Consider the following 16,374-nt stretch of genomic DNA (forward strand, 5'->3'; position numbering starts at 1 on the left):
CAGGCTCCCCGCTGCAGTGTTATCACTGTGAGGATTATTGGTTGTTGTTAAACCTATAAAAACAGAAAAGAAAAAATCATTGAAACCGAGATCAGCCATCAGCCTCATTACACACAGGGTGGTCTGCCATATCACGGAGGCTCCTGGGAGAGTGTGGGGGGGGGGCACACAGAGGCTCCTGGGAGACTGTGGGGGGCACAGGGAGGCTCCTGGGAGAGTGCGGGGGGGGGGCACAGGGAGTCTCCTGGGAAACTGGGGGGACACAGGGAGGCTCCTGGGAGAGTGTGAGGGGGGGGCACACGGAGGCTCCTGGGAGACTGGGGGGGGCACAGGGAGGCTCCTGGGAGAGTGTGGGGGGGGGCACAGGGAGGCTCCTGGGAGAATGTGGGGGGGCACAGGGAGGCTCCTGGGAGAGTGTGGGGGGGCACAGGGAGTCTCCTGGGAGACTGTGGGGGGGCACAGGGAGTCTCCTGGGAGACTGTGGGGGGGCACAGGGAGGCTCCTGGGAGAGTGTGGGGGGGCACAGGGAGGCTCCTGGGAGAATAGGGGGGAGGCTCCTGGGAGAGTGTGAGGGGGGGGGGCACACGGAGGCTCCTGGGAGACTGGGGGGGGCACAGGGAGGCTCCTGGGAGAGTGTGGGGGGGGCACAGGGAGTCTCCTGGGAAACTGGGGGGACACAGGGAGGCTCCTGGGAGAGTGTGAGGGGGGGGCACACGGAGGCTCCTGGGAGACTGGGGGGGGCACAGGGAGGCTCCTGGGAGAGTGTGGGGGGGGCACAGGGAGGCTCCTGGGAGAATGTGGGGGGGCACAGGGAGGCTCCTGGGAGAGTGTGGGGGGGCACAGGGAGTCTCCTGGGAGACTGTGGGGGGGCACAGGGAGTCTCCTGGGAGACTGTGGGGGGGCACAGGGAGGCTCCTGGGAGAGTGTGGGGGGGCACAGGGAGGCTCCTGGGAGAATAGGGGGGAGGCTCCTGGGAGAGTGTGAGGGGGGGGGGCACACGGAGGCTCCTGGGAGACTGGGGGGGGGGGCACAGGGAGGCTCCTGGGAGAGTGTGGGGGGGGGCACAGGGAGGCTCCTGGGAGAATAGGGGGGAGGCTCCTGGGAGAGTGAGGGGGGGGGGGCACACGGAGGCTCCTGGGAGACTGGGGGGGGCACAGGGAGGCTCCTGAGAGAGTGTGGGGGGCACAGGGAGGCTCCTGGGAGAGTGTGGGGGGGGGGTACACAGAGGCTCCTGGGAGAGTAGGGGGGAGGCTCCTGGGAGACTGTGGGGGGGCACAGGGAGGCTCCTGGGAGAGTGGGGGGGGGCACAGGGAGGCTCCTGGGAGAGTGTGGGGGGGCACAGGGAGGCTCCTGGGAGAGTGTGGGGGGGCACAGGGAGGCTCCTGGGAGAATAGGGGGGAGGCTCCTGGGAGAGTGTGAGGGGGGGACACGTAGGCTCCTGGGAGACTGTAGGGGGGCACAGGGAGGCTCCTGGGAGAGTGTGGGGGGGGCACAGGGAGGCTCCTGGGAGAATAGGGGGGAGGCTCCTGGGAGACTGTGGGGGGGCACAGGGAGGCTCCTGGGAGAGTGTGGGGGGGGCACAGGGAGGCTCCTGGGAGAATAGGGGGGAGGCTCCTGGGAGAGTGTGAGGGGGGGGGCACACGGAGGCTCCTGGGAGAGTGTGGGGGGGCACAGGGAGGCTCCTGAGAGAGTGTGGGTGGGGCACAGGGAGGCTCCTGGGAGAATAGGGGGGAGGCTCCTGGGAGACTGTGGGGGGGCACAGGGAGGCTCCTGAGAGAGTGTGGGGGGGCACAGGGAGGCTCCTGGGAGAGTAGGGGGGAGGCTCCTGGGAGAGTGTGGGGGGCACACAAAGGCTCCTGGGAGACTGGGGGGGCACAGGGAGGCTCCTGGGAGAGTGTGGGGGGGGCACAGGGAGTCTCCTGGGAGACTGTGGGGGGGCACAGGGAGGCTCCTGGGAGAGTGTGGGGGGACACAGGGAGGCTCCTGGGAGAATAGGGGGGAGGCTCCTGGGAGAGTGTGAGGGGGGGGGGCACACGGAGGCTCCTGGGAGACTGGGGGGGGGCACAGGGAGGCTCCTGGGAGAGTGTGGGGGGGGGGGCACAGGGAGGCTCCTGGGAGAATAGGGGGGAGGCTCCTGGGAGAGTGAGGGGGGGGCACACGGAGGCTCCTGGGAGACTGGGGGGGGCACAGGGAGGCTCCTGAGAGAGTGTGGGGGGCACAGGGAGGCTCCTGGGAGAGTGTGGGGGGGTACACAGAGGCTCCTGGGAGAGTAGGGGGGAGGCTCCTGGGAGACTGTGGGGGGGCACAGGGAGGCTCCTGGGAGAGTGGGGGGGGCACAGGGAGGCTCCTGGGAGAGTGGGGGGGGGCACAGGGAGGCTCCTGGGAGAGTGTGGGGGGGCACAGGGAGGCTCCTGGGAGAATAGGGGGGAGGCTCCTGGGAGAGTGTGAGGGGGGGACACGTAGGCTCCTGGGAGACTGTGGGGGGGCACAGGGAGGCTCCTGGGAGAGTGTGGGGGGGGGTACACAGAGGCTCCTGGGAGAGTAGGGGGGAGGCTCCTGGGAGACTGTGGGGGGGCACAGGGAGGCTCCTGGGAGAGTGGGGGGGGCACAGGGAGGCTCCTGGGAGAGTGTGGGGGGGCACAGGGAGGCTCCTGGGAGAGTGTGGGGGGGCACAGGGAGGCTCCTGGGAGAATAGGGGGGAGGCTCCTGGGAGAGTGTGAGGGGGGGACACGTAGGCTCCTGGGAGACTGTAGGGGGGCACAGGGAGGCTCCTGGGAGAGTGTGGGGGGGGCACAGGGAGGCTCCTGGGAGAATAGGGGGGAGGCTCCTGGGAGACTGTGGGGGGGCACAGGGAGGCTCCTGGGAGAGTGTGGGGGGGCACAGGGAGGCTCCTGGGAGAATAGGGGGGAGGCTCCTGGGAGAGTGTGAGGGGGGGGGCACACGGAGGCTCCTGGGAGAGTGTGGGGGGGCACAGGGAGGCTCGAGAGAGTGTGGGTGGGGCACAGGGAGGCTCCTGGGAGAATAGGGGGGAGGCTCCTGGGAGACTGTGGGGGGGCACAGGGAGGCTCCTGAGAGAGTGTGGGGGGGGCACAGGGAGGCTCCTGGGAGAGTGTGGGGGGCACACAAAGGCTCCTGGGAGACTGGGGGGGCACAGGGAGGCTCCTGGGAGAGTGGGGGGGGGGGGCACAGGGAGTCTCCTGGGAGACTGTGGGGGGGCACAGGGAGGCTCCTGGGAGAGTGTGGGGGGACACAGGGAGGCTCCTGGGAGAATAGGGGGGAGGCTCCTGGGAGAGTGTGAGGGGGGGGGGGGCACACGGAGGCTCCTGGGAGACTGGGGGGGGGGGGGCACAGGGAGGCTCCTGGGAGAGTGTGGGGGGGGGGCACAGGGAGGCTCCTGGGAGAATAGGGGGGAGGCTCCTGGGAGAGTGAGGGGGGGGGCAAACGGAGGCTCCTGGGAGACTGGGGGGGGCACAGGGAGGCTCCTGAGAGAGTGTGGGGGGCACAGGGAGGCTCCTGGGAGAGTGTGGGGGGGTACACAGAGGCTCCTGGGAGAGTAGGGGGGAGGCTCCTGGGAGACTGTGGGGGGGCACAGGGAGGCTCCTGGGAGAGTGGGGGGGGCACAGGGAGGCTCCTGGGAGAGTGTGGGGGGGCACAGGGAGGCTCCTGGGAGAATAGGGGGGAGGCTCCTGGGAGAGTGTGAGGGGGGGACACGTAGGCTCCTGGGAGACTGTGGGGGGGCACAGGGAGGCTCCTGGGAGAGTGTGGGGGGGCACAGGGAGGCTCCTGGGAGAATAGGGGGGAGGCTCCTGGGAGACTGTGGGGGGGCACAGGGAGGCTCCTGGGAGAGTGTGGGGGGGGGGGCACAGGGAGGCTCCTGGGAGAATAGGGGGGAGGCTCCTGGGAGAGTGTGAGGGGGGGCACACGGAGGCTCCTGAGAGAGTGTGGGGGGGCACAGGGAGGCTCCTGAGAGAGTGTGGGGGGGGCACAGGGAGGCTCCTGGGAGAGTGTGTGGGGGGGGGGCACACGGAGGCTCCTGGGAGAGTGTGGGGGGGGGCACAGGGAGGCTCCTGGGAGAGTGTGGGGGGGGGCACAGGGAGTCTCCTGGGAGAGTGTGGGGGGGGCACAGGGAGGCTCCTGGGAGAATAGGGGGGAGGCTCCTGGGAGACTGTGGGGGGGCACAGTGAGGCTCCTGTGTGAGGGGCCATACGCTGGGATCTGAGTGCATTCACCATGTATTTATTGGCTCCTACTAATGACCCCCAATGTTCCTCTCCAGGGGGGGGACGCACTCCAGAGCCGTGCTGATCTCAGAAGATGGCCGGATCCTGAGTGAGACGGAGGGACCCTGCACCAACCACTGGGTGAGACCCCGCGGGGGATTACTGCGGGCGGGGACTGTCCGGGACTGCGCTAGCCACCGCCACAGCAGGAGGCTCACACAGCTCCACACACCACCCAGTGGCCGATCTTGGGTACTGCAGCTCCGAGCAGCCACTTCCATTTTTTTTTTACCAGTTTTCAGCAATAATCTTTGTAGTACTTGTGGCCCCTGAATAGACTGTTAATATGTGAGGGCCCCTGGGCCAATAATGACCTGAGCGAAGGCTAACAAGAGTTCTTTGTGAATCATCAGCTACCGTACACATGCAACCAATCGTCTGCAGAGAGAGCAAAATGCTGCAAAGTCATCGATCCCACTAGGCAGCACATTGGTGGGGGATAAGCGGACGATAAGGTGCAGCCGTATTAACCCCTCCCTGGCCTGTTAGGTGCCGGTATCTTACTGGAACAGCCGCGAATGGAGCGAGCTCTGATCACTGCTGCTCGTGTATTTACATGCTGCTGACAATCATCTATGTAGTGCGATTGTGGGGGGGTCTATGGGTTGTCGGTGCACGTTTGGTATCGCTGTACTCGTACCGACCGGCAGGATCATGTCAGATTATTTGTACAGAACAATAAATGTAAAATCGGAACCCCAAAAATCTATATAATGGTGGTAATCCATTTTTATTTCCCCCCAGTTTACCTGTACGTAGTAAATCAACCCTCGTTATGGACGAGAAATCTGCCTGTGAAAATGCGTCTCATCGATGGCACCTTATGTCGCGCTCAGGGGTTTCTTGGGATCGGACATGTTTGAGAATCCAACATGTCTGATCGTTGGTTCTTCTGTTGAAGGAGAGGCTGATAGTCGCTCGGTGCATCGGGGGCCGATTCCACTTCTGCTCTTGTCTTTCAGTTGATCGGCACGGACAAATGTTTGGAGGTGATCAATTCCATGGTGACGGAAGCTAAACAGAAAGCCGGGCTGGACCCCCATGTTCCCATCAACAGCCTGGTAAGACCAGAGAGGTGGGAGCCATAAATCGTCCTTACGTCAAGTGTTGTTGCGGCCAAAAAAGAATAAGTATTGCGCCGCCCTCCTTCTGCTTCTGAGTGCCCGTAGGAATGTATCCGGTCCCGTCATGTCCATAAACGTCTTATCTATCAACATATAAAATCAACCTAGACGGTAAATGCCATAAAAAAAAAGAAATTTAGCTGCCAGACTTGTGGTTTTTCGGTGGCGACACTTCTCTTACCGCACATTATACATACCGCAGGATGATGAGTATAAAATAATCAGCTCAGCACGCTAAACACAAGCCGCCGCACCGGACATCGGCAGAAAATAAAACCGCCACAGGTCTCGGAAAATGGCGACAACGGCAATGATCTATTATAGTCCGGTGTGGCCAGAATCGCGCTGATCCGGACAATCGCTTCTTTTTTTCCTTTTATTTCCCCCCCCCCCCCAATCACCACCTCCCATGTAAACAGTAACACGAATATAAACATGTAAAAAGCAAGAAAATGGGGGAAAATGTCATCTGGTTAAAAAAACAAAACAAAAAACGATCATAAAAAAAGTTGGGCTGTGATGGATGGGGCACTGCGGCGTTCCTGGTGCTCCGTAGCCCGGTCTGTAGTACCGCAGTCAGACCTGGCATTAGTAGCACACAGGTCCACGCTGTGCCCTGCACAGTAATGCCCCCTGTGTGCCCCTACACAGTAATAATGCCCCCTGTTTGCCCCTACACAGTAATAATGCCCCTCTGTGTGCCCTTACACAGTAATAATGCTCCCTGTGTGCCCTGCACAGTAATAATGCCCCCTGTGTGCCCCTACACAGTAATAATGCCCCCTGTGTGCCACTACACAGTAATAATGCCCCCTGTTTGCCCCTACACAGTAATAATGCCCCCTGTGTGCCCCTACACAGTAATAATGCCCCCTGTGTGCCCCTACACAGTAATAATGCCCCCTGTGTGCCCCTACACAGTAATAATGCCCCCTGTGTGCCCCTATACAGTAATAATGCCCCCTGTGTGCCCCTACACAGTAATAATGCCCCCTGTGTCCTACACAGTAATAATGCCCCTTGTGTGCCCCTACACAGTAATAATACCCCCTGTGTCCCTACACAGTAATAATACCCCCTGAGTCCCTACACAGTAATAATACCCCCTGTGTCCCTACACAGTAATAATGCCCCGTGTCCCTACACAGTAATAATGCCCCGTGTCCATACACAGTAATAATGCCCCCTCTGTGTCCTACACAGTAATAATGCCCCCTGTGTGCCCCTACACAGTAATAATGCCCCCTGTGTGCCCCTACACAGTAATAATGCCCCCTGTGTGCCCCTACACAGTAATAATGCCCCCTGTGTGCCCCTACACAGTAATAATGCCCCCTGTGTCCTACACAGTAATAATGCCCCTTGTGTGCCCCTACACAGTAATAATACCCCCTGTGTCCCTACACAGTAATAATACCCCCTGAGTCCCTACACAGTAATAATACCCCCTGTGTCCCTACACAGTAATAATGCCCCGTGTCCCTACACAGTAATAATGCCCCGTGTCCATACACAGTAATAATGCCCCCTCTGTGTCCTACACAGTAATAATGCCCCCTGTGTGCCCCTACACAGTAATAATGCCCCGTGTCCCTACACAGTAATAATGCCCCCTCTGTGTCCTACCCAGTAATAATGCCCCCTGTGTCCTACACAGTAATAATGCCCCCTCTGTGTCCTACACAGTAATAATGCCCCCTCTGTGTCCTACACAGTAATAATGCCCCGTGTCCTACACAGTAGTAATGCCCCCTGTGTGCCCTGCACAGTAGTAATGCCCCCTGTGTCCCTACACAGTAATAATGCCCCCTCTGTGTCCTACACAGTAATAATGCCCCCTTTGTGCCCTGCACAGTAATAATGCCCCCTGTGTGCCCTGCACAGTAATAATGCCCCCTGTGTCCTACACAGTAGTAATGCCCCCTGTGTGCCCTGCACAGTAATAATGCCCCCTGTGTGCCCTGCACAGTAATAATGCCCCCTGTGTCCCTACACAGTAATAATGCCCCCTCTGTGTCCTACACAGTAATAATGCCCCGTGTCCCTACACAGTAATAATGCTCCTCTGTGTCCTACACAGTAATAATGCCCCCTTTGTGCCCTGCACAGTAATAATGCCCCCTGTGTGCCCTGCACAGCAATAATGCCCCCTGTGTGCTTCTACACAGTAATAATGCCCCCTGTGTGCTCCTACACAGTAATAATGCTCCTTATAATAACGCCCCTCCTGTAGTGCCTCCTTATAATAATGCCTCCTTATAATAACGCCCCTCCTCTGTAGTGCCTCCTTATAATAATGCCTCCTTATAATAACGCCCCTCCTCTGTAGTGCCTCCTTATAATAACGCCCCTCCTCTGTAGTGCCTCCTTATAATAACGCCCCTCCTCTGTAGTGCCTCCTTATAATAACGCCCCTCCTCTGTAGTGCCTCCTTATAATAACGCCCCTCCTCTGTAGTGCCTCCTTATAATAACGCCCCTCCTCTGTAGTGCCTCCTTATAATAACGCCCCTCCTCTGTAGTGCCTCCTTATAATAACGCCCCTCCTCTGTAGTGCCTCCTTATAATAACGCCCCTCCTCTGTAGTGCCTCCTTATAATAACGCCCCTCCTCTGTAGTGCCTCCTTATAATAACGCCCCTCCTCTGTAGTGCCTCCTTATAATAACGCCCCTCCTCTGTAGTGCCTCCTTATAATAACGCCCCTCCTCTGTAGTGCCTCCTTATAATAACGCCCCTCCTCTGTAGTGCCTCCTTATAATAACGCCACTCCTCTGTAGTGCCTCCTAATAATGCCTCCTTATAATAATGCCCCTCCTCTAGTGCCTCCTTATAATAACGCCCCTCCTCTAGTGCCTCCTTATAATAACGCCCCTCCTCTGTAGTGCCTCCTTATAATAATGCCCCTACTCTGTAGTGCCTCCTTATAATAGTGCCCCTCCTCTGTAGTGCCATCCTTATAATAATGCCCCTCCTGTGTAGTGCCTCCTTATAATAATGCCCCTCTGTAGTGCCTCCTAATAATAATGCCTCCTTATAATAATGCCCCTCCTCTGTAGTGCCTCCTTATAATAATGCCTCCTTATAATAATGCCCCTCTCTAGTGCCTCCTTATAATAATGCCCCTCCTCTGTAGTGCCTCCTTATAATAATGCCCCTCCACTGTAGTGCCTCCTTATAATAATGCCCCTCTGTAGTGCCTCCTAATAATAATGCCTCCTTATAATAATGCCCCTCCTCTGTAGTGCCTCCTTATAATAATGCCCCTCTGTAGTGCCTCCTAATAATAATGCCTCCTTATAATAATGCCCCTCCTGTGTAGTGCCTCCTTATAGTAACGCCCCTCTGTAGTGCCTCCTTATAATAATGCCCCTCCTCTGTAGTGCCTCCTAATAATAATGCCTCCTTATAATAATGCCCCTCCTGTGTAGTGCCTCCTTATAATAATGCCCCTCCTCTGTAGTGCCTCCTTATAATAATGCCCCTCTGTAGTGCCTCCTAATAATAATGCCTCCTTATAATAATGCCCCTCCTCTGTAGTGCCTCCTTATAATAATGCCCCTCCTCTCTAGTGCCTCCTTATAATAATGCCCCTCCTCTCTAGTGCCTCCTTATAATAACGCACCTCCTCTGTAGTGCCTCCTTATAATAACGCCCCTCCTCTGTAGTGCCTCCTTATAATAATGCCCCTCTGTAGTGCCTCCTAATAATAATGCCTCCTTATAATAATGCCCCTCTGTAGTGCCTCCTTATAATAATGCCCCTCTGTAGTGCCTCCTAATAATAATGCCTCCTTATAATAATGCCCCTCCTCTGTAGTGCCTCCTTATAATAATGCCCCTCTATAGTGCCTCCTAATAATAATGCCTCCTTATAATAATGCCCCTCTGTAGTGCCTCCTTATAATAATGCCCCTCTGTAGTGCCTCCTAATAATGCCTCCTTATAATAATGCCCCTCCTCTGTAGTGCCTCCTTATAATAATGCCCCTCCTCTCTAGTGCCTCCTTATAATAATGCCCCTCCTCTCTAGTGCCTCCTTATAATAACGCCCCTCCTCTCTAGTGCCTCCTTATAATAACGCACCTCCTCTGTAGTGCCTCCTTATAATAACGCCCCTCCTCTGTAGTGCCTCCTTATAACGCCCCTCCTCTGTAGTGCCTCCTTATAATAATGCCCCTCTGTAGTGCCTCCTAATAATAATGCCTCCTTATAATAATACCCCTCTGTAGTGCCTCCTTATAATAATGCCCCTCTGTAGTGCCTCCTAATAATAATGCCTCTCCTCTGTAGTGCCTCCTTATAATAATACCCCTCCTCCCTAGTGCCTCCTTATAATAATGCCCCTCCTCTGTAGTGCCTCCTTATAATAATGCCCCTCTGTAGTGCCTCCTAATAATACCTCCTTATAATAACGCCCCTCCTCTGTAGTGCCTCCTTATAATAACGCCCCTCCTCTGTAGTGCCTCCTTATAATGACGCCCCTCTGTAGTGCCTCCTTATAAGAACGCCCCTCCTCTAGTGCCTCCTTATAATAATGCCCCTCCTCTGTAGTGCCTCCTTATAATAATGCCCCTCTGTAGTGCCTCCTAATAATAATGCCTCCTTATAATAATGCCCCTCCTCTGTAGTGCCTCCTTATAATAATGCCCCTCTGTAGTGCCTCCTAATAATAATGCCTCCTTATAATAATGCCCCTCCTCTAGTGCCTCCTTATAATAATGCCCCTCCTCTAGTGCCTCCTTATAATAATGCCCCTCCTCTGTAGTGCCTCCTTATAATAATGCCCCTCTGTAGTGCCTCCTAATAATAATGCCTCCTTATAATAATGCCCCTCCTCTGTAGTGCCTCCTTATAATAATGCCCCTCTGTAGTGCCTCCTAATAATAATGCCTCCTTATAATAATGCCCCTCCTGTGTAGTGCCTCCTTATAATAACGCCCCTCCTCTGTAGTGCCTCCTTATAATAATGCCCATCCTCTGTAGTGCCTCCTAATAATAATGCCTCCTTATAATAATGCCCCTCCTGTGAAGTGCCTCCTTATAATAATGCCCCTCCTCTCTAGTGCCTCCTTATAATAATGCCCCTCCTCTCTAGTGCCTCCTTATAACGCCCCTCCTCTCTAGTGCCTCCTTATAATAACGCACCTCCTCTGTAGTGCCTCCTTATAATAACGCCCCTCCTCTGTAGTGCCTCCTTATAATAATGCCCCTCCTCTGTAGTGCCTCCTTATAATAATGCCCCTCTGTAGTGCCTCCTAATAATAATGCCTCCTTATAATAATGCCCCTCTGTAGTGCCTCCTTATAATAATGCCCCTCTGTAGTGCCTCCTAATAATAATGCCTCCTTATAATAATGCCCCTCCTCTGTAGTGCCTCCTTATAATAATGCCCCTCCTCTCTAGTGCCTCCTTATAATAACGCCCCTCCTCTCTAGTGCCTCCTTTTAATAACGCACCTCCTCTGTAGTGCCTCCTTATAATAACGCCCCTCCCTGTAGTGCCTCCTTATAATAATGCCCCTCCTCTGTAGTGCCTCCTTATAATAATGCCCCTCTGTAGTGCCTCCTAATAATGCCTCCTTATAATAATGCCCCTCTGTAGTGCCTCCTTATAATAATGCCCCTCTGTAGTGCCTCCTAATAATAATGCCTCCTTATAATAATGCCCCTCCTCTGTAGTGCCTCCTTATAATAATGCCCCTCCTCTGTAGTGCCTCCTTATAATAATGCCCCTCTGTAGTGCCTCCTAATAATAATACCTCCTTATAATAACGCCCCTCCTCTGTAGTGCCTCCTTATAATAACGCCCCTCCTCTGTAGTGCCTCCTTATAATAACGCCCCTCCTCTGTAGTGCCTCCTTATAATGACGCCCCTCTGTAGTGCCTCCTTATAATAATGCCCCTCCTCTGTAGTGCCTCCTTATAATAATGCCCCTCTAGTGCCTCCTTATAATAATGCCCCTCCTCTAGTGCCTCCTTATAATAATGCCTCTCCTCTGTAGTGCCTCCTAATAATAATGTCTCCTTATAATAATGCCCCTCCTCTGTAGTGCCTCCTTATAATAACGCCCCTCCTCTGTAGTGCCTCCTTATAATAACGCCCCTCCTCTGTAGTGCCTCCTTATAATAACGCCCCTCCTCTGTAGTGCCTCCTTATAATAACGCCCCTCCTCTGTAGTGCCTCCTTATAATAACGCCCCTCCTCTGTAGTGCCTCCTTATAATAATGCCCCTCCTCTGTAGTGCCTCCTTATAATAATGCCCCTCCTCTGTAGTGCCTCCTTATAATAATGCCCCTCTGTAGTGCCTCCTAATAATAATACCTCCTTTTAATAACGCCCCTCCTCTGTAGTGCCTCCTTATAATAACGCCCCTCCTCTGTAGTGCCTCCTTATAATAACGCCCCTCCTCTGTAGTGCCTCCTTATAATAACGCCCCTCCTCTGTAGTGCCTCCTTATAATAACGCCCCTCCTCTGTAGTGCCTCCTTATAATAACGCCCCTCCTCTGTAGTGCCTCCTTATAATAACGCCCCTCCTCTGTAGTGCCTCCTTATAATAACGCCCCTCCTCTGTAGTGCCTCCTTATAATAACGCCCCTCCTCTGTAGTGCCTCCTAATAATAATGTCTCCTTATAATAATGCCCCTCCTCTGTAGTGCCTCCTTATAATAACGCCCCTCCTCTGTAGTGCCTCCTTATAATAACGCCCCTCCTCTGTAGTGCCTCCTTATAATAACGCCCCTCCTCTGTAGTGCCTCCTTATAATAACGCCCCTCCTCTGTAGTGCCTCCTTATAATAACGCCCCTCCTCTGTAGTGCCTCCTTATAATAATGCCCCTCCTCTGTAGTGCCTCCTTATAATAATGCCCCTCCTCTGTAGTGCCTCCTTATAATAATGCCCCTCTGTAGTGCCTCCTAATAATAATACCTCCTTTTAATAACGCCCCTCCTCTGTAGTGCCTCCTTATAATAACGCCCCTCCTCTGTAGTGCCTCCTTATAATAACGCCCCTCCTCTGTAGTGCCTCCTTATAATAACGCCCCTCCTCTGTAGTGCCTCCTTATAATAACGCCCCTCCTCTGTAGTGCCTCCTTATAATAACGCCCCTCCTCTGTAGTGCCTCCTTATAATAACGCCCCTCCTCTGTAGTGCCTCCTTATAATAACGCCCCTCCTCTGTAGTGCCTCCTTATAATAACGCCCCTCCTCTGTAGTGCCTCCTTATAATAACGCCCCTCCTCTGTAGTGCCTCCTTATAATAACGCCCCTCCTCTGTAGTGCCTCCTTATAATAACGCCACTCCTCTGTAGTGCCTCCTAATAATGCCTCCTTGTAATAATGCCCCTCCTCTGTAGTGCCTCCTTATAATAATGCCACTCCTCTGTAGTGCCTCCTAATAATGCCTCCTTATAATAATGCCCCTCCTCTAGTGTTTCCTTATAATAATGCCCCTCCTCTGTAGTGCCTCCTTATAATAATGCCTCCTTATAATAACACCCCTCCTCTAGTGCCTCCTTATAATAATGCCCCTCCTCTGTAGTGCCTCCTTATAATAATGCCCCTACTCTGTAGTGCCTCCTTATAATAGTGCCCCTCCTCTGTAGTGCCATCCTTATAATAATGCCCCTCCTGTGTAGTGCCTCCTTATAATAATGCCCCTCTGTAGTGCCTCCTTATAATAATGCCTCCTTATAATGCCCCTCTCTAGTGCCTCCTTATAATAATGCCCCTCCTCTGTAGTGCCTCCTTATAATAATGCCCTTCCACTGTAGTGCCTCCTTATAATAATGCCCCTCTGTAGTGCCTCCTAATAATAATGCCTCCTTATAATAATGCCCCTCCTCTGTAGTGCCTCCTTATAATAATGTCCCTCTGTAGTGCCTCCTAATAATAATGCCTCCTTATAATAATGCCCCTCCTGTGTAGTGCCTCCTTATAATAATGCCCCTCCTCTAGTGCCTCCTTATAATAATGCCCCTCTGTAGTGCCTCCTAATAATAATGCCTCCTTATAATAATGCCCCTCCTCTGTAGTGCCTCCTTATAATAATGCCCCTCCTCTCTAGTGCCTCCTTATAACGCGCCTCCTCTGTAGTGCCTCCTTATAATAATGCCCCTCTGTAGTGCCTCCTAATAATAATGCCTCCTTATAATAATGCCCCTCTGTAGTGTCTCCTTATAATAATGCCCCTCTGTAGTGCCTCCTAATAATAATGCCTCCTTATAATAATGCCCCTCCTCTGTAGTGCCTCCTTATAATAATGCCCCTCTATAGTGCCTCCTAATAATAATGCCTCCTTATAATAATGCCCCTCTAGTGCCTCCTTATAATAATGCCCCTCTGTAGTGCCTCCTAATAATAATGCCTCCTTATAATAATGCCCCTCCTCTGTAGTGCCTCCTTATAATAATGCCCCTCCTCTCTAGTGCCTCCTTATAATAATGCCCCTCCTCTCTAGTGCCTCCTTATAATAACGCCCCTCCTCTCTAGTGCCTCCTTATAATAACGCCCCTCCTCTGTAGTGCCTCCTTATAATAACGCCCCTCCTCTGTAGTGCCTCCTTATAATAACGCCCCTCCTCTGTAGTGCCTCCTTATAATAATGCCCCTCCTCTGTAGAGGGCTCCTTATAATAATGCCCCTCTGTAGTGCCTCCTAATAATAATGCCTCCTTATAATAATGCCCCTCTGTAGTGCCTCCTTATAATAATGCCCCTCTGTAGTGCCTCCTAATAATAATGCCTCCTTATAATAATGCCCCTTCTCTGTAGTGCCTCCTTATAATAATACCCCTCCTCTCTAGTGCCTCCTTATAATAATGCCCCTCCTCTGTAGTGCCTCCTTATAATAATGCCCCTCTGTAGTGCCTCCTAATAATACCTCCTTATAATAATGCCCCTCTGTAGTGCCTCCTTATAATAACGCCCCTCCTCTGTAGTGCCTCCTTATAATGACGCCCCTCTGTAGTGCCTCCTTATAATAATGCCCCTCCTCTAGTGCCTCCTTATAATAATGCCCCTCCTCTGTAGTGCCTCCTTATAATAATGCCCCTCTGTAGTGCCTCCTAATAATAATGCCTCCTTATAATAATGCCCCTCCTCTGTAGTGCCTCCTTATAATAATGCCCCTCTGTAGTGCCTCCTAATAATAATGCTTCCTTATAATAATGCCCCTCCTCTAGTGCCTCCTTATAATAATGCCCCTCCTCTAGTGCCTCCTTATAATAATGCCCCTCCTCTGTAGTGCCTCCTTATAATTATGCCCCTCTGTAGTGCCTCCTAATAATAATGCCTCCTTATAATAATGCCCCTCCTCTGTAGTGCCTCCTTATAATAATGCCCCTCTGTAGTGCCTCCTAATAATAATGCCTCCTTATAATAATGCCCCTCCTGTGTAGTGCCTCCTTATAATAACGCCCCTCCTCTGTAGTGCCTCCTTATAATAATGCCCATCCTCTGTAGTGCCTCCTAATAATAATGCCTCCTTATAATAATGCCCCTCCTGTGAAGTTCCTCCTTATAATAATGCCCCTCCTCTCTAGTGCCTCCTTATAATAATGCACCTCCTCTCTAGTGCCTCCTTATAATAACGCCCCTCTTCTCTAGTGCCTCCTTATAATAACGCACCTCCTCTGTAGTGCCTCCTTATAATAACGCCCCTCCTCTGTAGTGCCTCCTTATAATAATGCCCCTCCTCTGTAGTGCCTCCTTATAATAATGCCCCTCTGTAGTGCCTCCTAATAATAATGCCTCCTTATAATAATGCCCCTCTGTAGTGCCTCCTTATAATAATGCCCCTCTGTAGTGCCTCCTTATAATAATGCCCCTCTGTAATGCCTCCTTATAATAATGCCCCTCCTCTGTAGTGCCTCCTTATAATAATGCCCCTCCTCTCTAGTGCCTCTTTATAATAATGCCCCTCCTCTCTAGTGCCTCCTTATAATAACGCACCTCCTGTAGTGCCTCCTTATAATAACGCCCCTCCTCTGTAGTGCCTCCTTATAATAATGCCCCTCTGTAGTGCCTCCTAATAATGCCTCCTTATAATAATGCCCCTCTGTAGTGCCTCCTTATAATAATGCCCCTCTGTAGTGCCTCCTAATAATAATGCCTCCTTATAATAATGCCCCTCCTCTGTAGTGCCTCCTTATAATAATGCCCCTCCTCTGTAGTGCCTCCTTATAATAATGCCCCTCCTCTCTAGTGCCTCCTTATAATAATGCCCCTCCTCTGTAGTGCCTCCTTATAATAATGCCCCTCTGTAGTGCCTCCTAATAATAATACCTCCTTTTAATAACGCCCCTCCTCTGTAGTGCCTCCTTATAATAACGCCCCTCCTCTGTAGTGCCTCCTTATAATAATGCCCCTCCTCTGTAGTGCCTCCTTATAATAATGCCCCTCCTCTGTAGTGCCTCCTTATAATAATGCCCCTCCTCTGTAGTGCCTCCTTATAATAATGCCCCTCTGTAGTGCCTCCTAATAATAATACCTCCTTTTAATAACGCCCCTCCTCTGTAGTGCCTCCTTATAATAACGCCCCTCCTCTGTAGTGCCTCCTTATAATAACGCCCCTCCTCTGTAGTGCCTCCTTATAATAACGCCCCTCCTCTGTAGTGCCTCCTTATAATAACGCCCCTCCTCTGTAGTGCCTCCTTATAATAACGCCCCTCCTCTGTAGTGCCTCCTTATAATAACGCCCCTCCTCTGTAGTGCCTCCTTATAATAACGCCCCTCCTCTGTAGTGCCTCCTTATAATAACGCCCCTCCTCTGTAGTGCCTCCTAATAATAATGTCTCCTTATAATAATGCCCCTCCTCTGTAGTGCCTCCTTATAATAACGCCCCTCCTCTGTAGTGCCTCCTTATAATAACGCCCCTCCTCTGTAGTGCCTCCTTATAATAACGCCCCTCCTCTGTAGTGCCTCCTTATAATAACGCCCCTCCTCTGTAGTGCCTCCTTATAATAACGCCCCTCCTC

At 52.8% G+C, this 16,374-nt stretch overlaps 1 protein-coding gene across 5 annotated transcripts in view; it reads left to right on the forward strand.

Annotated features, from left to right (window-relative positions):
- The window catches only part of NAGK (N-acetylglucosamine kinase), a 37,261-nt gene that overhangs the window by 2,582 nt on the left and 18,305 nt on the right, over positions 1-16,374 (forward strand). For all 5 annotated transcript variants that reach the window (XR_011317041.1, XR_011317042.1, XM_069745114.1 and 2 more), the window contains exons 2-3: positions 4,277-4,361; positions 5,243-5,341. Coding sequence is in view for 3 of the 5 variants with exons in the window: in XM_069745114.1 (XP_069601215.1) it covers positions 4,277-4,361; positions 5,243-5,341 (184 nt within the window). In the remaining 2 variants the exon portion in view is untranslated. The remainder of the gene's footprint in view (positions 1-4,276; positions 4,362-5,242; positions 5,342-16,374) is intronic.

Source organism: Ranitomeya imitator, chromosome 1 (genome assembly GCF_032444005.1).
Source record: "Ranitomeya imitator isolate aRanImi1 chromosome 1, aRanImi1.pri, whole genome shotgun sequence".
In the NCBI taxonomy this organism is placed as follows: domain Eukaryota; kingdom Metazoa; phylum Chordata; class Amphibia; order Anura; family Dendrobatidae; genus Ranitomeya; species Ranitomeya imitator.